This window comes from Myodes glareolus, chromosome 21 (genome assembly GCF_982192425.1).
Source record: "Myodes glareolus chromosome 21, mMyoGla1.1, whole genome shotgun sequence".
Lineage (NCBI taxonomy): Eukaryota > Metazoa > Chordata > Mammalia > Rodentia > Cricetidae > Myodes > Myodes glareolus.
In genome coordinates this window covers 14724752-14747094 of record NC_142046.1, presented here as the reverse complement: position 1 = coordinate 14747094, position 22343 = coordinate 14724752, and the positions used below count along the sequence as shown (strand labels likewise).

At 51.0% G+C, this 22343-nt stretch overlaps 1 protein-coding gene across 1 annotated transcript in view; it reads left to right on the top strand.

Annotated features, from left to right (window-relative positions):
* Prrx2 (paired related homeobox 2) overlaps positions 1–22343 on the top strand; it is a 39154-nt gene that overhangs the window by 16124 nt on the left and 687 nt on the right. Inside the window, 2 exon segments of the mRNA XM_085681397.2 lie at positions 19513–19700; positions 20850–21028. Of these exon segments, the coding sequence (XP_085537523.1) occupies positions 19513–19700; positions 20850–21028 (367 nt within the window).

Below are 22343 nucleotides of genomic sequence, written 5' to 3'. Positions count from 1 at the left end.
AAGTGTGTCACTGTGGGGGCGGGCTTTGAAGTCTCTTTTGCTCAAGCTTCCCTCAGTGTGAGTCAGTCAACTTCCTGTTGCCTGCAGGATGCAGCACTCTCAGCTCCAGCACCACATCTGCCTTCACACTGCTGTGCTCCCTACCATGGTAATGGACTGAACCTCTGAGACTGTAAGCGAGCCACCACAATTAAATGTTTTCCTTTATAAGAGTTGCCATGGTCATGGTATCTCTTCACAGTAATGAAAACCCTAAAAGTGTTTTTTTTTTTTCTTAATTTTTCCCTTAGTGTGCTGGGAATGAAACCCAGGGCCTCGTGCATGCTGGGTAAGCGCTCTGCCATTGAACTACAATGCTAGACAGGAGTCCTCTTTTGACCCCTTTTAAATGGATTTTTTTCCTTTTGGAGACAGAGCCTCTCATGTAGCACAGGCTGACCTTAAACACCTGTTGGTCCATCCTGTTTCTGCCTCCCACATGCTGGAATTACTGGCCTCCAAGCAGACTTTTTGTTTCTCTAGAGGCGTTTTAAAATTTCCACAAAACTGAGCAGAAAAGAACAATTTCCCACATACCCTCCTGCCCACCCCCTCAGTACGCCTTGCCAGGGTGGGTGGAGCATCAGTTATGATCAGCTGACCTTCACAGGCACACGCCACCCCCGTGTCTACAGTGGGCCTCTTGTTGTGTGGGGTTGTTCAGTGTCTGCCATTCTACCAGCACTGCCCTGGAAACCCTCTGTGCCCAGGCTCCTCCCCTCCCTCTCCTCTTTTTTGGGAATCACTGTCCCAGTTGGTCTGGATGGATTTACATTATTTTGCACTGAAGATTGGATGGGTCTTTTTCACATTTGGCTTTCTTCTCTTTCTGATATGCATTTACGGTTCTTCCTTGATGTCATTGCCGTCTTCCTCCTCCTCTTCAAAAGATTTACTTATTTATTTATGTACATGTGTGTTTGCTTTGCACGTGTATGCAAGAGTCCTTGGAGGCCAGGGGTGTTGATCCCCTGAAGTTGGAATTACATGCCCTGTAAGTCACTAGACGTGGTTGCTGGGAACTGAACTCAGGTCCTCTGCAAGAGCAGTGGGGCTCTCAACTGCTGAACCATCTTTCCAGATCTGTGTCATCTTCCTTGTTGAGACAGGTCTTGCTATATAACCCCAGCTGACCTCAAACTTGTGGTGATCCCCCTGCCTCCACCTCCTCTGTGCTATTACAGTGTCCGCCACCATGACTGGCTTTTGAATTTTAAAATATTGTTACTGTTGTGGGTATGTGTGCCCCATCAAGAGTACGGAGACCAGAGAACCACTCTGTGGGAATGGGTGCTGTCTCCTTCCGCCTTTATGTGGGTTCCAAGGATCAAATTCAGGTCCTCAGGCTGCTAACCTACTGAGCCATCTCACCAGGCCACAGCTAACTTTTTATGTTTTGAGACACGGTCTGTGTAGCCTAGGCTGGCTTAGAGCACACTCTCTAGCCCAGGATGACCCTCGGCATGCAGGGATTGTGGGTGCACCCCACAACATGTGGAAGAACAGCGCCTCCTTTTCGGTGTGAGTGACAGCCCTCTGTCATGGGCTGTCCAAGACCCACCGGAGGACATGCCAGTGACCGCAGCTCGTGACGTTGTGACTGGCCTCACGCGGGTGTTGGTGTGTACAGACACTTCCGCTCACTGGAGTTGATATCCGCCAGAGTGATAGCTGAAAATGGCAACGAGAAACTTGCAGGCTGGGAATTCTGCTGCTGCCAGCGCCCCCCAGAGTCCAGAGAGAAACTTGCAGGCTGGGAGTTCTACCATTGCGAGGCCCCTCCCCCACCCCTCACCCCATTCCTGCCCCCTTGCAGTCTATCTGATAAATTTGTCTTTTATACTCTGAAAGAAAAATGTGGCAGACATGGAAGTGCACGCTGTAATTTCAGCACTTGGAAGTCTGAGGCAGGAGGATTCTTCTGAGTCGGGGCCTAACCTGTCTGCATAGTGAGTTCCAGGACAACCAGGGCTTCATAGTAAGAACAAAACAAAATAAAGTGTTTAATTATGTGTGTGAATGTGGACACACGCCTGCTTTGGTGCATGTGGTGGTAGGGGGATCAGAGGGCAACTTTCAGGAGTCGGGTCTCTCCTTCCACTTAGCTGAGGCAGGGTCTCTCTTGTGTACTCCAAACTGGCCTGTGAGGTCCGCGCTGACTCAGTCCTCCTGTCTTGGCCTTCTGGCTGGGTTACAACACACACTGGTGCTTGTGGGTTTTTATGTGGGCTGTAGGGATCCACCTGAAGTGATCAAGCTCGCATAGTGAACAATCTTACCTATAGCATAACTCCCATCCCAGATTTTCACTTATTATTATTATTAGTGTGTGTGTGTGTGTGTGTGTGTGTGGAGGTCAAAGGAGAACTTCAGTAGTTGATTCCATTCTTTACTGTGGATTCTGGGAATTGAACTCATGTTGTTTCAGTAAAGGTGTGCCAAGAAGGGGGGGGAGGCACATCCAGGCTAGTTCAGAGAGGTCTAGGTTAGGGCCACATCACCCACAGTGGAGCTTTTGGGGTGACTCTGCAGTCCATGGAGACGTTCAACACTCTCCAGTGGCAGGTGATCAGGTCCAGTCCGGGCTGGAACTCGGGAAGATCCAAGGTCATTCTGTAAGTCTCAAGGGGTGTTCTCAGCCTTCAGTACCGAAGGGCGCCAGCCAACTGCGCCCCCATGAGAACTTCGGAGCTAGGCTAAGAGACCAGAACACGGGCATGGTATGGAAATGAGGCATTGGTGACAGAGTCCAGTGGTCACAGTCCGCCATGGGCTCTCTGCAGTGTTCAGAACGTAGTGTTTGCCGCAGACTACTCGCTTGAGTTTGGTCCCCAGAAACCACATAAAGTGGCCTTTCTGAAGAGCCAGACTGAAGAAGTGACAGACAACTTGTAGAATGATCCTGGCTCTCAAGTCCCTGCTGGTCAGCTGCTTGTTTGGTTTATCACCCAGCCTTGTCTCGCTCCTCCCCCGCCCCCATTCTGGCCTCCACAGTCAAGGAGAAAATGAGCCCTTCCAGTTCCGCACCTGCCGGTGAATTCGGTTGGAAAGTCCGAAAATGTCTGCATGCTGCTCGCAGGGCTGGGGGTTTAAACAGTCTTTGGTGAACATCTCACCCGCTGCAAGCCAGCAAACTGATTTTGTTCTACAGTTCAGACTTGATGCTACCTGGCTGCGCAAGCCCTCCAGGTGGATTTGGGGTGTATGAGTGGGAGGGTTCTGCAGCGTTTCTGGCCTGCTAGAACGCAGCTCAGAAAAAGGTGAGCTCTGGCTTCGATGTGGCCCTGCGTCTCCTTAAAAACCTCCGGTAGAAGGAGTGCAGGACCCGGAGCCAAGAAGCCATTGTATCTGCTAGCACATTTGTGTAACTGGGAGGAGCGGGAGGCGCCCGGACTGCCAGCCACTCAGTAGCCCATTGTAGCGTACTCCGGTCTATCAACAGAAACTGGAGTGTGAGGGACTACCCCTAAAGGTCACAGTCCTCTCTACAAACCAACTAGGCTCTTCTCTTGACGGCCACAAAGTCCTTTGTAGGGCAGGGCGGCCCTAAGGAGCACCAGTGAATCTGGTTTTGCCCCGCTGCTGGACTGGGGCCCTGATGTCGGTGGGTCACCCTCGATCCTGGAGCGTCTTATATCCCTGGGGCACAGGGACTAATGGTCCCGGAGAAGGAGAGTCTGCACCGCTGCCACCTTGTGCCTAACAGCCGAGGGTGGAGTCTTTACTGCTCATTCTCGCCGTATCGCCTCTCTCTTCCAGCCTCAGTTTCCCCGCCTGGGCCGTGGAGGGGGGTGGGGAGGGTGGTGGTGGTACCCGGGATGCGACAGGGCGGGGCGCGCCAGGCTGTTAACGGTGTCTGGGCCGCGGGGCTGCGGCGAGGCCGGCGCCAGGGCCGCGCCTGGAACCAGATGTGGCGGCGCCGCCCTGGCCGCCCCGGCGGCTCGCACGCTCGGCCTGGCGCACACATGGCGGGCGGCTGCGGGTGCGGTCCCTGGGGCCCTACGACCCCAGGCCGGCGTGGCGGGGAATGGACCCTGGAGTCAGCTGAGAAAAGGGGAGCCCTGAAAACCAGTCTCCCACAGCGCCTGCTCCCTGCGAGCTGGGGACACTGGGGACCCTCCCGCCCCCAGTTTGTTTGCTTAAGTCCTGCATAAGCTGTTTCAAAGCTGAGTCACCTCAAAGATTATCAGTTGGGGAGGGGAAGAGAGAAGCGGGTGCAGATTTGAACCTCTGACTCTGCCATGGGCTTGTCTGTCATTCACCGGACCAGCACAAGGGTCTCATTGAAGCCTGGCCCATTGATACACCTGCGGGCCCTGCCGTGTGTGTGTGTGTGTGTGTGTGTGTGTGTGTGTGTGTGTGTGTGTGTCCGCGCACTCATACACATGTGCATGCCAGGATTTGCACTCCTTTGGCCATGAAGTGTCCTTGGAAGCAGAGAGCTAATCTCTGAGACGCTAAGAGCTGCCATCCAGGTGACCTCTGGGTCCCAAGCACATTTTTCGCTGCAAATTCCAAGTTAAAAACATCCACTTAGAGAAGGCAGTTAAAGAAACTTGCATAAAGGTTGCACAGACAGCATGGCAAATGTGGGTGTTTCTGGAATTCCTTCCCTAGGGGGAGATAGAAGCAACACCATGGGTAGCCAATGAGTATGTTGGGCTTAGTTACGGAACACAGGCGAGAGGCCGCTTACAAGAATGGGGGACCCCAAAGCCGCCACACTGGAAAATTTTCACCAGACAAGGATGATAGGTAGTTTCCATTAGATGGCGCTCTCTCTCCCTTTCTCCCCGCTTCCCCCCCCCCCCCCACTCATACACATACTTAACCTCTTCCAACCAATGTACTTTCTCACCTCTTGGAGACCCCAGGACCAAAACTGCATGCAGACAGCTGAGACGGCAGGCTGGACCACTCAGTGAGGTGGTCCTTCTATGAGGCAATTGCAGTGGCCAAGCCCAACCTCTGTTCTTGTCAGTGGGCGCTGCTGAGGTGCTGAAGATGGTGGCTGTTTCACTCGGAGGAACAGTGGAATCCAAATGGGTTCACATCACCTTCAGCTAAATAAATACCCTAACTGTGGAGTGCTGTGCCCCAGGCACTGTTTTAAGAACAGCCTGGGTACTAATTCGTCTCCTTGTATGGGAGGTGCTTCTACTGCCCTCTTTGCTAGGCTGGAGCTTGGAGCTTGCACCCATAGCTGACTCCAGTCTCCCAGCAGCAAGTCCGTCTGGGATTTGAGCCTCCCGGCCCTGGCCCAGACATTCAGCATTCTTCCCCATGGTGCTCAGTGGATCCCCCTCAGGTCTCTGTGGGTAGCGGGGCATGGGGCATGAGAAAATGCTGGAGGTAACTGATGTGAACGGAAGGCCTCAGTCGACTTGGTTTTGAAAGCCAGCTGAAGGAAGACGAGACAATGCCTTTCACAAGAGATGATCTGGAAGAGGGGATCAAGTGGTCTCCACCAGACAGGTGTGGGTGTTGGGGACTGAGCGTCAGGCGCCTGGCGTCAGCCTAACTCCCTGCCACTTGCTTTGAGAAGCTTGGTGTCCCTCTGGTCACCTTGGATCAGCTCCATGAGATGTCAAGATAAAACACCCACTGACAGAACGCGACCTGTGCTACTCCAGCATATCCTGGATGCCAGGCTTGTGAGCGTGCTCAGAGACCTCTGTCCCTGTTCCTACTAAGGAACCCGAGACTCAGACAAGTGAAGCCCAGTGTTCACAGAGTTGGCGGGGGAAGCCAGGACTTGAATGCCGCCATTGACGTTGAACACGGGGTCCCTACTGCAGGCTGGAGGGGGGGTGTTGAAGGACAACCCTGGAGTTGTGCGCGTCACATCCCATGCAGATGCACACCTTGTCCCTGGTGTGTCTGCTCCAAATCCTGGCCCATTAACCACAAAAGAAAATGGGGCCCCACATAAGCTTTCAGAAGAGCCATGGCAGTTGTGTTGCAAGGGACACAGGACAGGAAGGATACGAAAAGAAACAATAAACATACCCCAGTGGTGGTGGCGCACGCCTCTAATCCCAGCACCAGGGACACAGAGGCAGGAGGATCTCTGTGAGTTCAAGGCTAGCCTGGTGTACAAAGTGCGTTTCAGGACAGCAAGAGTAATAACACAGAGAAACCCTATCTCGAAAAAAAAAAAACAACAAAACAAATATTTACTGCAGTGAGGGATGCATAGAGAGGCTCCACTGTTGTCTGTTGTTGTTTCTTCTTTTTTGAAAAGGAGAATTCCGACCTCCAGACCCCCTCTCTCTATTGCTCTCTGTTCTAGTGGAAACCTCTCTCTCAGTCCTGTGGAGTCCTGGCCACAGACATGCCCTGTTTCACAATGGAGGAATGAGGTTTTTATTCTTGGTTTTAATTAATAGTTAGTTAACTAAAATTTTATTAGATTTATTCATTTTAGCCTACGTGTATCTCACCTGTGAGGATACATGCTCATGTGCACGCTGGATGCCTGTGGAGGTCAGAAGGAGGCATTGGAAACTGGAGTCAGGAATGGGTCTGAGCCACCATGTGGGTGCTGGGAACAGAACCGAGGTCCTCTGCAAGAGTAACAAGTGCTCTTAACTGCTGAGCTATCTCATTCAACCTCAGTAAGACAAAAGAGACCAGGCGACGGCATGGGATCCCTGTTGCCAGCGAATGCTAGGACCAAACTCTGGTTGGTTCTCTGGAAGAGCAGCAAATGATCTTAAGCGGTGAGACATCTCTCCAGCCCCTAGTTTGTTTCATCTTGAGATAGGACCTCATATAGCCCAGGCTGGCCTCAAACCCTCTATGCGGAAGAGGATGACCTTGAATTCCCAAGAACTCTGCCTCCTGAGTTCTGGGACCACAGATGTATGCAGACACAACTGGCGTTCTTTCCTCTCTTGGATCAATGAGAATTCATACTCCAGTGGTTGTAGCATCAGCATCCTCCTCTCTCTGCCCTCCACAGCACTGGGTGTCAGCCATGCATGGCCACTCCGAGTTTTCTACCCGGGTGCTGCGATCCAGACTTGTACAGCGGGCACTTTACCCATTCAGTCTTCTTCCAGCCCAAAGGTTGCTTTCTTGGTTGTCCTAGAACTCTGTAGACCAGGTTGGCATCAAATTCAGAGATCTGCTTGTCTCTGCTTCCTTCAGGGACTAAAGGCATGTGCTACTACGCTGTGTTCCAAGGTTGCTTTTTTGATAAGTAGAAGAGTACTGCTACATCCCAATGCTGCCTGTGTGCCTTGGGAGAATCTGGAAGATTTAGTATCAGTCCTGCTGCTGGAGACCTGACTCACAGCTGGGAAAGCTGCTTTAGGAGTCAACAAGGGGCACAGCCAGGCAGTGGTGGCGCACACCTTTAATCCCAGCGCTCAGGAGGCAGAGGCAGGCGGATCTCTGTGTGTTCGAGGCCAGCCTGGTCTACAGAGTGAGTCCCAGACAACCAGACTACACAGAGAAAACCTGTCTCGAAAAAACAAAACCATAACCAACCAACCAGACAAAAAGAATGAATGAAGTTGGGCTAGGGATATGGCTCAGTTGGTAGAGCTTGCTTGGCACACATGAAGCCGTGTTCCGTCAAAAACACCACAGACTCCAGTCTTGGTAGTTCTTGCCTGCAATCCCAGCACTGGGGAGGTGGGGACAGAGGACCAGAAGTTCCAGGTCATCTGCTACATAGTGTGTTGGAGGGCATCGTGGTCTACACGAGGCTCTGTCTCTAAAACCAAGAGTGAATCTGGGTGGTGGTGGCACACACCTTTAATTCCAGCACTCGGGAGGCAGAGGCAGGCAGATCTCTGTGAGTTCGAGGCCAGCCTGGTCTACAGAGCGAGTTCCAGGACAGCCAGGGCTACATAATGATATCTTGTCTCAAAAGAGTGAACCAGATGATCTTGGGAAGCAGAGTCCTTGGGTTCTACAGTGTCTCTTAGCATAGACTCAGTGTCACTGGGAGATCCCACAGGGAGGGTGGATCAGGGCTGAGTGGGAGCACTCCCTAGAGGGAGGGTGGCTGTTCAGGGAGGCTGTGCTAGGAATATGTTAGAGATGTTGGAAGATAGCTTCTTGGACCCGGACTCTGCACGTCCCCCATGCTGGGGTCCTGGGTCCTGGGTAGACCTCTGTTGCAGACAGGTACTCCATCCTGCTAGCATGCCGCATTTCTAGGATACCTGGGTTGGTGAATGGGCCGAGTGCTCAGATTTGCTACAGTAGAGGACGGCCATTAAGCAGCAGAAATCCCACTGCACTCAACGCTAGGCGTGCTGAAGGCCTAGCACACGCTACCTGCTGGCTCCATGCAGGAGGAAGGGGTCAGCATGGCAGCAGGCTCTCCACTTCTTCAAGGACAGATGTCTTTTGGTTACTAGTCACTTGGAACAGAAAGAATGAACAAGATACCAGTGCTGTGTGGCTTGAGTTAGTTACATTCCCTCTCTGATCCTCACTGTCCCATTCTGCAAACTGGGTTTAATAGCAAGGTCTTCCTGTTTTAGAAGGAGAAGCTTCATAACCCAGCTTCAAGAGTGTAATGAAAGTGGAGGAGGCAAAAGCCAAAAAAACAGGGTTGGGGAGAAGTCCAATCCCGACCGCAGGCCCCCTGCTGTGTGGAGGCAGGGGCAGAAAGTCTTGCTGGAGACAGCTCTTGGAGCCTCGCCTAGCAGGGCTGGGCCAAGCTTGCAAAGCAATTTTTCCGCCTTGTAGGACTCGCAGCTGGGTCATGGAAACCTCCAGTTGTGCCCTGGAGCTTGGCCTCCGGGAGGGTCACAGCGGGTCCCACCGGCATGGGATGGGAGGACAGAGTGTTGGGCATGCCATATCTGGGCTACTCTCAGAGATGGAGCTGGACCAGAGCTCTCTGGGGCCAGAACCAGCTTTTGGGAGTGGGTCCTGGGGAGGGTCCGGAGGTTTGTGACAGGAACCGAGAAAGCACTGGCCAGCCGCAAACGGGTTTTCCTGGGGAAAGGGAAGTGGGGTGGGGTCTGGGATGTATCCCCCCCCAACTCAGCAAGCTTCCGGGAAAGCCCTGCATGGCTGAGAAGGAGGTGGAAATACTGCTTGTCCCAGAGGACAGAAAAAACCTCAGGATCTGAGAAGAGGATTCTCCCAGCCCCAGACAGCCATGGGCCAAGTTTTCTCGTTCTTGGATACTCTGGAAGGGGCAGCATTTATTGTCTGGATGGTTGCCAGCTGCACCCTGGCTCAGTTGCCAGCCCACAGCCCAGCTTTCCTGCAGCCACACAGGAATCCCCAGCGTCCAGGAAAACAGAGCATGGGGGCCCTACTTCCTTGGGAGAGCCTTGGTCAAGTCGCTTCTCTCATCAAACCTCAGTTTCCCCATCTGCAGATGAGGTTCTTTGTTGATGACCTCTAAGACCCCTTCGGGCGCTGAGTCCTTTAGCGGATGAGTGCCGGGCTAGGGTCTCCAGAACTACCTGTGGGTTTGCTCAAACCAAACCTAGCCAGGCATTTGGTTCACGTCTGTAGTCGGGCTGAGGCAGGAGAATCACTATGAGTTTGAGGCCAGTCTGAGCTTAGAGGGAGACACTTCTCAAACAAAGCAGCAAAATAAAAAACTGGAGAGATGTCTCAGGAGTTAAGAGCACTCATTGATCTCCCAGAGGACCTGAGTTCAGTTCCCAGCGCCTATATCCAGAGGCTCACAGCCGTCTGTGACTCCAGCTCCAAGGATTCAGACACCCGTGTCTGGTCTCCATGGGTGACACATGTACACATGGCGCACATGTACACACTTCTTTCTTTTTCATATATACACTTAAGAATAAAATTAAATATTAATAAAATAACCGAACCTGGGCATAGTGGCTGATGCTTTTAATCCCAGCACTTGAGAGGCAGAGACAGGTGGATATTGTGAGTTTGAGAGCAACCTGATCTATATAGTGAGTTCCAAGACAGTCCAGTGAGACACTGTCTCAGAAGAAACAAAAAACAAAAAGACTGGATGTGATAGCCAAGTGTGTGGTGGCGCATGCTTTAATACCAGCACTCGGGAAGGCAGAGCTCTGTGAGTTCAAGGCCAGCCTGTTCTACAGAGTGAGTTCCAGGACAGCCAGAACTAGACAGAGAAACCCTGTCTGGGAAAACTAAAATAAAAACAAAAACAAAAACAAACAAATAAACAAGCCCACCCAAAATTGAATGTGATGGCACTCACGTCTGTAATACTAGCTTAGCTGCAAACTGAATTTGAGACCATCTTGGACCACATGAGACCCTGCCCAAAATAAGCAAACAAAGAAAGAGAACAACAAAAACCCAACACAAAATCATACAGTTTGGTCAAGGCTCTCAACTCACCCGCCTCCTGGCTGTAGTCTGGAGGCCCCATCAAGAAGATATGAAAGCATCCATGCCCCATAGCCTCTGATCCTGGTCAGGAGGTGGTTAATGGGTGCTAGCCCTTATTAAAATGTAGATCCTTGCCGGGTGGAGGTGGTGCACGCCTTTAATCCCAGCACTCGGGAGGCAGAGTCAGGTGGATCTCTGTGAGTTCCCGAGGCCAGCCTGGTCTACAAGAGCTAGTTCCAGGATAGGCTCCAAAGCTTCAGAGAAACCCTGTCTCAAAAAACAAAACAAAACAAAACAAAAAAAGTAGATCCTATACTAAATTGACAGTTGGCCATCAGCCATAGATTAAAACTCTCAGACTGGATTTGGAACTGGGGCAGTCTCCGCTCCCCGACAGCCTCTCTGGTCCCCCGTATGCTTCAGCGACAGATGCCTCACTCTTCGGAGCTTGGGGTCAGGGTTGCAGGAATAGAGACCTGTGTGATCAGGGGAGCACTTGGCTCTGATATGCAGGGGTCTGTGACCCCATAGGTCTTGGTGGCATAGCACTGGTACCCCACTGGAAGCCTCAAGCCTGTGTGTCCAGTGTTTCTTGTGCTTGAGAACAGCATGCCAGGTGGCATGTCCCCCTGTCCCCCAAGGCACCAGGAGCTTTGGCCTTGCCTGTGTGTGGCTTCCTTGAGTTAGTCACTGTGGCTGACCCACACAGGATGCTCCCTGTCTCCTGTCTGAGAGTACCAGGAGCACTCAGACCTCTCCCATTCGGCCATGTCCTCATCACTGCCAGCGACTTTGTTCCCTACCCTGACACCCCCTCTCCAGGCACCTTGAGCCTGGGAGCCTGGGAGATTCATAGCCATCACCTGTGCTTCATTCTTTCTCAACCTGAGTTTTCCCATTTCATATATATATATATATATATATATATATATATATATATATATATGTATGTATGTATGTATATATATTATAATGTAGATTATGTATAATGCATTTATATTATATATAATACAATATAATATTATATATCTTTGTGTGTGGGTGAGAGAGATGTATGTATGCGTTTGTGCGTGAGTGAGGCTGTGCACTTGACAAGGTGCCTGGGTGGAGGTCAGAAAGCAACCTCACCTTCTGCCTTGTTTGAGACATGATGTTTTGTTCCCGCTGTGTGCCAAGGCATTCGGTCTGTAATCACAGGAGTTCTCTGGGCTCTGTCCCCTGCTTCTCCACCATGGGGCAGCAGAGGTTGCCAGTGGCTATTACCTTGTCTGACTTTACTTGGGGGCATGTCAGCCACCCAGCTGCCTCCCCAGTCCACTTTGTGGGCTGTATTTCTGCCTCTTTCAGTAATGTTCACAACATTAACTGGAATGCATGGGGGTGGGGCTTGTTGGAGGCAGGGTCTGTCTGTCTAGCCTAGGCTGGTCCTGAATTTGAAGGCCTCCTGCCTCAGCTTCCCCAGTGCCGATACTACAGCGCATGCCATTACCTGGCAAGTTCAGCTCTTTCCCTGGTTCGCATGCAGCTCACCTCCCTGTCGGCAAGGGCTGAACTAGGTGTACGCATCGGAAGCAGGGAGAAAAACACCTTCTTCTACAGAATGAGTTCCAGGACAGGCTCCAAAGCTACAGAGAAACCTTGTCTGGAAAAACAAAACGCGAGGAAGAAAGGGAAAGAAATGTGTACCACGTCTCACGCCTTCGAGAGACAGTACAACGTCTCATGCCTTTGAGAGACAGGCCTCTGTCACCAGAGAGGCCCAGGTGTGGGTGGGAAGGTAGCCTGTGTCTTACCAGGGGACTCGGGATCTTCCTTTTCTACCTTATTCCTGGTCCTAAGTGCTGGGGACAGAGGCCAGCTCAGCCTGAGGGCAAGCCTCTGATTTGAGACATTAGCTCGTGAGCCCAGGTGTAATGGAGCTGACTCCTGGGGTCGGAAGCCCTCAGAACTGACATCTCCTCCACTGAGTCTGTTACCCAGTCCCTCCTCCCTTCTCCTTTCCCTTCTTCCCTGGCGGCCTCACAGTCAGGCCTGTGTACCCCGTACAGTGAGCCTCCCTTGCAGCTTTCAAGAGTCTGGGAAGCAGAGCTGCCTGCCTCGTCTCCCCTCCCTCCTCTGTACAGGGGTTTTCTGGGTGAGCATTCGGTAGCCATCTTGCCCAGGGAGTCTGTCACACGCAACCACCTCTGGGGATGATTAAAACCCTGGCCTGTGAGCTGGTCCCTGACTTGGAACCCCAGCTCTGGCATTTACAGCCATATGCTTTCGGCCTGTCGCTTAACCCACTGTGCCTCAGTTTCCCCACCTGTAAAGTTGTTCCAAGAGCCACCTGTGAAGGGCTGGTGTGGCCTTAAAAGAGTTGACTTGTTCCCACTTTGTATATCTGGTCCTGGGGCTAGAGATAGTTAAGGGGTTTGTATGGCAGAGCCGGTCGAGCTGCTAGTGATGGCCTAGCATCTAGATCTCGGCCTGAGGTCCCCTTCCTCAGTCAAAGGTCACTGCACTCACTCTTGCCCTTTTCCTAGTTTTGGGTCTCCTTCCTTCCTTCCTTCCTTCCTTCCTTCCCTCCCTCCCTCCTTCCTTCCTTCCTTCCTTCTTTTCTTCCTTTTTCTTTACATTCCTTTTCCTTCCTTCCTTCCTTCCTTCCCTCCATCTCTCCCTCCCTCCCTCTCTCCCTCCTTCCTTCCTTCTTTTTTCTTTACATTCCTTTTCCTTTCTCCCTTCTTTCCTTCCTTCCTTTCTTTATATTATTCTGTGTGCCTTTCTTTTTTTTTGATAACAAGTCATTTACTATATTGTGTTTAAACAAAATAACAACTCAGTAAATGGATGTAAAGTGTTCACTAGACAATATGTGCTCAACAGGGATTAAAATCACAAGCTATAAGCTTTAAGAAAAGCTGCCATTTTGGGGGGCTGGAGAGATGGCTCAGAGGTTAAGAGCACTGGCTGCTTTTCCAGAGGTCCTGAGTTCAATTTCCAGCAACCACATGGTGGCTCACAACCATCTATGATGAAATCTGGTGCCTTCTTCTGGTGTTCAGGCGGAATGCTATATACATAATAAATAAATAAATCTTTTAAAAAAAGCTGCCATTTTGACAAGTGACAGAAATAACATCACTGAGAACAAAATTTATGTACCTAACCAACATCAACCTCCAAATTGCAAAGTTTTACATCTTCTAGGGAAATTTTGTAATTTTATTATTTTTTTCTTTTTTTAAATGTATTTATTAAAAATTTCCACCTCTCCCCCTCCTCCCTTTTCCCTCCCACTCCCCACCTCCCCCTCCCCACCTCCCCCTCCCTCTCTCATCTTAAGAGCATTCTGTGTGCCTTTCTTACTATGCATCTTGATCCCATTCATTGCTCCATTCCTTCCTATCTGTCCTCTGCTCTTGCAACCTCCCCACTAGTTTGGGATTTCTTAAAAATTATTTATTTTTATTTTATGTGCATCGGTATTTTAGGCAAAATGCACATCTGTGTGAGGGTGTCGGGTCCCCTAGAACTGGAGGTACAGACAGTTGAAAGTCACCATGTGGGTGCTGGGAATTGACACTGGGTCCTCTGAAACAAAGGTTTATGGAGCCCAGGCTGGCCACAAACTCACTCTGTAGCCCAGGATGACTTGAAATTTCTGATCCTCCAACCTCTCCTTTCCTAGTGCCGGGATGGCAGGTGTACACAACCACGCCCGGTTGAGTGGTCTTCCCGGTGGGCTCCAGCGCTTCCTGAGTGCTAAGCAACACTGCTGAGGGACCACCTCAGGCCACTGCCTCTCAGGCTCAATTTGTAGCACCCAACGCAAAAAATGGACCTTTCTTCTCTAGGGGCCCCCCGGAGGGAACCTGGTCTCTACCAAGGAGCTCCTGAAACCTCAACCAGTCCCCCACTCTGTCCCCTCCTGCCGCTGCCTGCTGTGTCCCTGGCTATAATATGGACTTTTCTCACAACCTCCCCCCACCACCCTCTGAGGACAGTCTCTTGTTAATTTGTTAAATCCACGTCAAGGTTCCCGGGACCAGTGGTTTATTTTTCCAATCATGTTGGCAGAGATCACGTGGGATGGTGCTTATTTGGTCAGAATGAATGCTAATTAATTAAAAGTTATTTATTTGGGTTGGAGCTCACCACAGCCCAAAGGTCAGGCATGAACGACTGTTTGAAGTGTCCACAGCGCTTGAAAAAGACAGGATGGACAGATTGAGTTTATCTGTCTTCTGAAGAATTCTCAGCGAATTTCCCCGAGGCTATTTAGACCCTAAATTATAGGGAATAAGAACATACAAGTGGAGAGGGACACTTTGGGTGTTTGGCAGCAAACAGGGCTTTTAAATGTCTTTGGGTCACAATCAGACAAATAAATGGTGTGTGTTCCGGTCACTTTGTCATTGTTATATCATTGGGAACAGTGTCACTTAGGTTATAAGAGACCAAAAGCCGCAGAGGCCTTTCTGTCACAAGGTCCTGGCCCAAGCTCAGCAGAGCAGTGGGGGTGTCAATGAGGTTGTGAGAGTTGGAGTTGTGTAGATTCTCTGTCTGCATTATTTATTTTTTGGATTTATTTTTTTGTTTGTTTTGGTTTTCCAGACAGGATTTTTCTGTGTAACAGTTCTGGCTGTCCTGGAACTAGCTCTGTAGACCAGGCTGGCCTCGAACCCAGAAATCGGCCTGCCTCTGCCTCCACTGGAGTGCTGAGATTAAAGGTGTGCGCCACTACCCAGCTACTCCTTTGTTTCCTGTTGTCGTTTGTTTTGTTTCTGTTCTGGGGGTAGAGTCAGGGCCCCATCCATGTAAGTGCTCTACCGCTGAGCCGCATCCTCAAGCCCTCTGATTTTTCCTTTAGAGTCTGAGTTTCACTAACTTCCCCGGGGCCGATCTTGAACTCAGTTTGTAGCCTAGGCTGCCTTTGGATGTGTGAGCTTTCACAGGGATCTTTAAATGTGTTTAATTAGTCACATGCAGAAAGCAGAGAGTGGTCCCGGAACCAAAGGAGACTGCCCAGGCTCTGCTGGGATGCAGCCCACCCAGTGACTTACCAGCCAAGGAGAGTCGCCCAGATGAGCCGGGATTTGCACACCTACTGGGGCTTGGAGAGAATTTATTTGTTTTCCAAATATCTGAAGCCAAGCTTGGAGCCCCGAGGGAATCCCTGTTCTCAGTAGGCAGAGCAGGAACCTGTGACAAGCAGGCAAGACAGTGGCCCTCACGAGAGCTGTGGGCTCAAGGCTGTGACTCGGGAGGCTGCTGCCTGGGCTTTGCGGTGGCCGAGCCCCCCCACCCTTTCACCTCTGTGCTGGAAAGGATACAGGACCAGGCTGTGGCACAGCGCAGGAGGGCTCATTTGTTGAGCAATGGCTGCCTGTGCTCTTGCACTGAGGATGCTTTGCAGCTCACACCAGCTTGAGTCTTAGAGCCAGCCATTGTCCCTAACCCCGCTAGAGACTTCCTCTAGGAAGCTCAGGTCTGTCAGGGAGGCTCTGGATCTCTGCATTGGTTGAGACATGAGGCTAGAGGCTTATCACCATGGACTCTGTGAGCTGCGACAGTGTCCCTGGGAGTGAGGTGACTGTGGAAGGAGACCCTATGGGGATGGGGCTGCCGAGCCTTTCAGCCGACATGGGTCCCAACTCCAACTGCATAGCCTTGAATGAGAGGGCCTGAGAGCCTCATTTTCCCCACGTATGAAGTGGCTCGGCACCTCACAGCCATGCTGAGCTTTGGTGGGGGGATACTAAGATCATTTCTTGTGCAGACTGATTTTCCTGGAATGCTCTGCATCCAACTGACCTGCTGTCTTGACCCAGGGAGTGAGGCAATGGCTAAAGTCCCTTGATGGACCCCTGCTGGCATCAGGGAAGGGGTTTGGGCATTGGGAATCTTTGCTGTAAGTCACCACCAGCGTATCTGGCCCCAAGTGTCATTGTTTCTTCCCACAGCTCAGCGAGGGAGCCTGCAAAAATGGTTTTCATTTAAACACCCCCAGTTTCCAATTGCCCAGAAACGTCCAGAAAAACTCTCCTTTCTTGGCTGAAATGTCTCCTGCATTGGGTATATGCCCAAGTGGCATTGTCTGAGGGAGGGCAGAAGTCAGATGGCTCATGTTCCAGAAGCTTCCATCTCTACTTTTGGGCTCTTGTTCACCACCTGACTTTCTTTCAGCACCCGGGCTTAGTTATTTTGGTTTAGGATTTCTTTCCTGTCCAGGGGTTGGAGGGTGGGGGGAGGGGTGGGATGGGGACATTCCCAGGACCAGACACACTCATGCATCTTAGCCTTTCCACATAAGACCAGACAGGGGTGTGGAGTGACAAGGGGGCAGGGGGAGGGAACAGGTGACGAGGCCGACTTGCACCAGCTATGCCGCGGTCCCTTGCCACTGCCTCCCCCTGGAACACCCTGGAGTTAGCTCCTGCTCAGTCCGCTGCTGCACTTTGGAGCAGAGGATGCCCGGACATGGGGGCAGGGCTGGCCTGCGTGCTGGAGGGCCCTGACTGGCACCCCTAACTCTCTGTTAGTCCCACTCGCACCCCTGATAAACAAAACTGTCTGCAGGGCTGAACTGTAGCTCAGTGGTGGAGCGTGTGTCGAGCAGGAGACCCTGGTTCCACCCCCAGTGTTGAAAATAAATAAATTGAAAGTGGGATCAGGGGTTGGGTAGAGTGGTCTCTAATCCCGGCACTCAGGAGTCAGAGGCCTGAGAATCGCTGTGAGTTCGAGGCCACCATGGTCTACCAAGCGAGTTCCAAGACAGCTATAGCTATACAGAGAAACCGTGTCTCAAAAGGAAAAAATTACATTTCTGTTTATTTTGTGAGTGTGTGGATAGTTGAGTGGGGGATCCATATGCCCTAGTGCTCCCGTGGAGGTCGGGGGACATTTTTCACGGGAGTCAGTTCAGTTCTTGCCTTCTACCATGTCCTGGGGATTGAACTCAGGCAGTTAGGCTTGTCTACAAGTGCCCTTGGCCACTGAACTACCCTGCTGGCACTTCTTCATTTCCCTCTCCCCCAAGGAACACACTCACTCTCTTCTGCAGTGCTAGGGACAAAACCCAGGGCCTTCCCCTGACAGGCAAGTGCTCTACTCCAAAGCTACGGCGTTTTCTTTGAATATCAAATCCAGGGAGGAACGTATCATTAAAGAAAAAAAATACAAAGTATGGATCAAAACCGCAAAGATGGCCTGACAGCAGGCTCTGATAACTGAAGAGCAGACACCAAGGCCTCCCAAGCAGCAGTGATGGGGAAATGAACGGGACAGACCTATAGGATACTGGGCCACACCTACACACTGGCCACTACTCTCACCTTTAAGCATCTGTAGCAAGATGCACAGCAAAAACAGATGCTACTGTTTGCATGGGGGATTCATTGTAATATTATTTTTAGCTTTTTGAGACAGGGTTCCTCTGTAGCTTTGGAGCCTGTTGCGGAACTAGCTCTTGTAGACCAGGCTGGCCTCAAACTCAGAGATCCACCTGCCTCTGCCTCCCGAGTGCTGGGATTAAAGGCGTGCCCCACCACCGCCCAGCTATAATATTCTTTTAGCTTTAAAAGTTTGGAAACACACCAAGTGTCTATCGTGAGGACCCTGTGAACAATCTACAGCACAGCTGCATAAGGGGTAAATAGCATGCAGCCGTGAAGAGAAGCAAGCAGGTCCCATTCACCAACTGCCCCAGGAAGGCTTATTGGGGGCATGATTAGTGCAAGTGACACTTCCTCTAGATGAGAAAAAAAATACTACACATATTTTATACTTGAAAAAAAGAACAATACTGGAGGGATGGGGCAGAAACTAATTAAAGGGCTGCAGAGATGGCTCAGTGGTTAAGATCTGCTCTTCCAGGGGATCCGGGTTCAATTCCCAGCACCACATGGCTGCCCACACCTGTCTGTAACTCCAGTTCAAGGGGATCTAACACCTTCACACAGACGTACATTCAAGCAAAACACTAATGTACACAAAATAAAATATAAAAAAAAAGCTAACTAAAAAACTGGCTCCTGCAGGTAGAGGGAGGAACAAGAGGGAAAACAGAATCAAGTGTGCAGAGATGGAAGGTTCCAGAATATTAGTAAATAAAACAACCCAGTCAGAGCCTCGGCACACGTGGCATGGCAGCATGCATATTGGCCGTTAAGGTTGTATGTTGCAGTCGTATGAACCATGGGGCACACGACGGGGGAAGCTGGGGCCTCCTGTGTCGGCTGGACATGGCACTGTGGCAGCCGATGTTTCTTGGCTATTAAAACACACATTTTAGGAGCTGGGAGGCAGCTCAGTGGGCAACATGCTTGCTGTGTAAGCTTGCAGGTCCCCAGCCTGGGTACCTGTAACTGCAGCACCAGGGTGGGGGCATAAATAGGCAGATCCTGGGGAGCTTGCTGACCACAAAGTCTATCTAGAGAGACACTGTCTCAAAGAAGTGAATAATGGATGGGTGGAGGGATGGAGGGATGGATGGATGGATGGATGGATGGATGGATGGACAGACGGACAGGCAGATGGATTGATATATGGCTAGATGAGAAAGTGGATGGAAGGATGGGTAGATGGATGGATGTGTGGATGGATGGATGGATGGATATATGGCTAGATGAGGGAGTGGATGGATAGATGGATGGATAGATGGATATATGGCTAGATAAGGAAGTGGATGGATGGATGGATGGATATATGAAGAGGGGGATGGATGGACAGATGAATGAGTGGATGGGTGGGTGGACAGACTGGCAAGTAGATGAGTGGATATGTGGATGGGTGGATGAGTTGATATATGGATGAATGGACAAATGGATAAGGGATGGATGTATATATGGAGAGGTGGACAGATGGATGGGTTGGTGGGGGGATGGATGGATGAATTGACAGGCAGGTAGATGGATGGCAGATGTATGGATGATATATATGGGTGATGGATATGTGATGGGTAGTTCATTCATACCACTAACAGGTGGGTGAGTGATATATGAACATAGGCAAAAGGTAGCAGGATATGTCCCACCCCTCAGGGAAAGCCGGTGTAAGAGGAACAGATTGCTGATACTGTGAACATCCCCGGACAGGGCCACAGAGACCCCATATGTCACAAGGGATATTGTGGGCACCATGAAGCCAGTCTGATGACCCTCCATCTTTCCTTAGGTGAGTGTCCCAGCCCGGGCCGTGGCAGTGCAACCAAGCGAAAGAAGAAGCAGCGACGGAACCGAACCACGTTCAACAGCAGCCAGCTGCAGGCACTGGAGAGAGTGTTTGAGCGCACGCACTACCCCGATGCCTTTGTGCGTGAGGAGCTGGCCCGGCGTGTCAACCTCAGCGAGGCACGTGTCCAAGTAAGTAGGACCCATCCAGAGGCTCCCAGGAGAGGAAGTGGCCGTCCAGACTGGTGGCCACTGGTGGACCAGGGGGGCAGGTACTTGCCAGGGGAGATAGGGGTGAGCTCAGAGCACCCGGAGCCAGGAGAATGAAGTTCAGATGAAAGCCTTGCCACAGCTGGTGACGTGGACGTGGAAGGAGCGAGATGTCTAACCCCGATCAGTTTCTCCCTGCAAATGAACAGATGCAGCCAGAGTGCAGGCTGTTACCCAGGGAGCCGACGCTTCTGTAAAAAACGCAGAGCGGGGGTGGGAAGACGGCTCAGCAGACAAAGTGCCTGCCGTGGCACGAGGAACCGAGCGCAGATACCCAGCATCCTAAAGAGCTGGGAGAGGCGGTGTGCACCTGTAATGCCTTGCTGGGGAGGTGGAGACAGGAGGATCCTGGGGGATCATTGGAGCCAGTCTAGACCAGGCAAGCCCAGACTCAGCGGGAGACTGTGTCTCAATAAACAAACAAATAGGAAGAAAAAGAAAATCATGGAGCCAAATAGAGATCCAATAGTGGTCATTGACCACAGACCTCCACACAGCCATGTATGTGAGTGCATACGTGTGAATACACACACGCGTGTGCACGCACACACACACACACACACACACACACACACCTAAAGCAGTGCCAAGCACGAAGCTTTTGGCAAGGAAATTATTAGCTTTTTGCTGGGCAGTTGTAGCACACACTTTTAATTCCATCACTGGGAGGCAGAGGCAGTCGAATCTCTGAGTTTGAGGCCAGCCTGGTCTACAGAGCGAATTCCATGACAGCCAGGGCTACACAGAGAAACCCTGTCTCGAAAAACAATAAAAGAAGATATCATTAACTTTTCAGCCATCCTTTGCCAGTTCTGTCCTGGGTGCCCACTGGGTGCCCACCTGGGTGCCCACGTTATCCCAGGACCAAAGGGTTCACCCGCCCACTGATTTCTTGCTCCCGGTATAAGATGCAGGCACTGTTGATCACCCCCATTCTAGAGCAAGAGTCCAAAGGTCAGAGAATGAAGCCACCAGCTCAGGGCTAGGGCAGCACATTATGTGCCCAGATCCACACAGATGTAGGTCCCCTCAAAATCTGCTGGACCCCACTTGCCACGCTTTCCCTCTCAGGTCTGGTTCCAGAACCGCCGTGCCAAGTTTCGCCGGAACGAACGTGCCATGCTAGCTACACGCTCTGCCTCGCTGCTCAAGTCCTATGGCCAGGAGACCGCCATTGAGCAGCCGGTGGCCCCCCGACCTACCGCGCTGAGCCCGGATTATCTGTCTTGGCCAGCATCATCCCCCTACAGGTGAGACTGGGGAGCTCTTTGGGGCCACCTCTCTGGGGAGAGCTTGCATGGTGTATGGATGAGTATGTATACATGTGGGTGTTTATGAGCCTGTGTGTGAGTGCTCAGGTATGCACAGAATCATGAGCATGTGTGTGTCCACACAAGCATTGATGTGCACGTGTGTATGCACCTGCGTGTGGAGAGGGGAGAAGCCAAACCTGTGTGGAGGAGAGCAAAGCTACCCCGAGGTAGCTAGATGGCTACTACAGAGTCTCAAGCCAGACCCATGCCTGTGTCCACCCTCCAGGCGGGAAACAGTCTGGGAAGGCTGAGGCCAAGTTTTCCCATCCTGTAATCCTGGCCGGGTCTAGAGCCATGTAGAGCAGTGGCTTTGTTGCTTAAAACAAACAAACAAACAAACAAAATAAACTCCTTCTTTGGGCTGGAAAGATGACTCAGAGGTTAAGAGTGCTGGCTTCTCTCTCAGAGGCCCTGGGTTCAGTTCCCAGCACTCACGTGGCAGCTCACAGCCGTCTGTAACTCCAGGTACAGGTGAGCTGACACCTTTTACACTCCACCGGGACAAGACACTCATTTGGTGTCATATGTAGGCAATCATATGGTATAATGATATATGTAGGCAATCATATGGTGTAATGACATACATGAAGGCAATCATATGGTGTAAAGACATACATGAAGGCAATCATATGGTGTAATGACATATATGTGGGCAATCATGGTGTAGTGACATGCATGTAGGCAATCATATGGTGTGATGACATACATGAAGGCAATCATATGGTGTGATGACATACATGGAGACAATCATATGGTGTGATGACATACATGTGGGCAATCATATGGTGTGATGACATACAAGTGGGCAATCATATGGTGTAATGACATGCATGTGGGCAATCATATGGTGTAATGACATGCATGTGAGCAATCATATGGTATAATGACATACAAGTAGGCAATCATATGGTGTAATGACATACATGGAGGCAATCATGTTATAATGACATACATGGGTGCAATCATATGGTTTAATGACATACATGTAGGCAGACACTCATACACGTAAATAAAAAGGAAAATAAGTCTTTTTAAAAAATGGCTCCCTCCAAGATGGAGGAAAGGAGCGGGCGCTAGGAATTGGGCTGTTATGTCCCACAACTCCATCCCCTCACCTGTGGGTTAGTTTGTGTGGCTCCCAGGTCTCCTGCCTCCCTTCCTGATCCATCCTCACCCAGAGCTGGGCAGAGAGCACATGTCCCACTCTCAGGAGGGTCTCCATGTAGAGAGAAACGCCCACAAACAAAAGGTG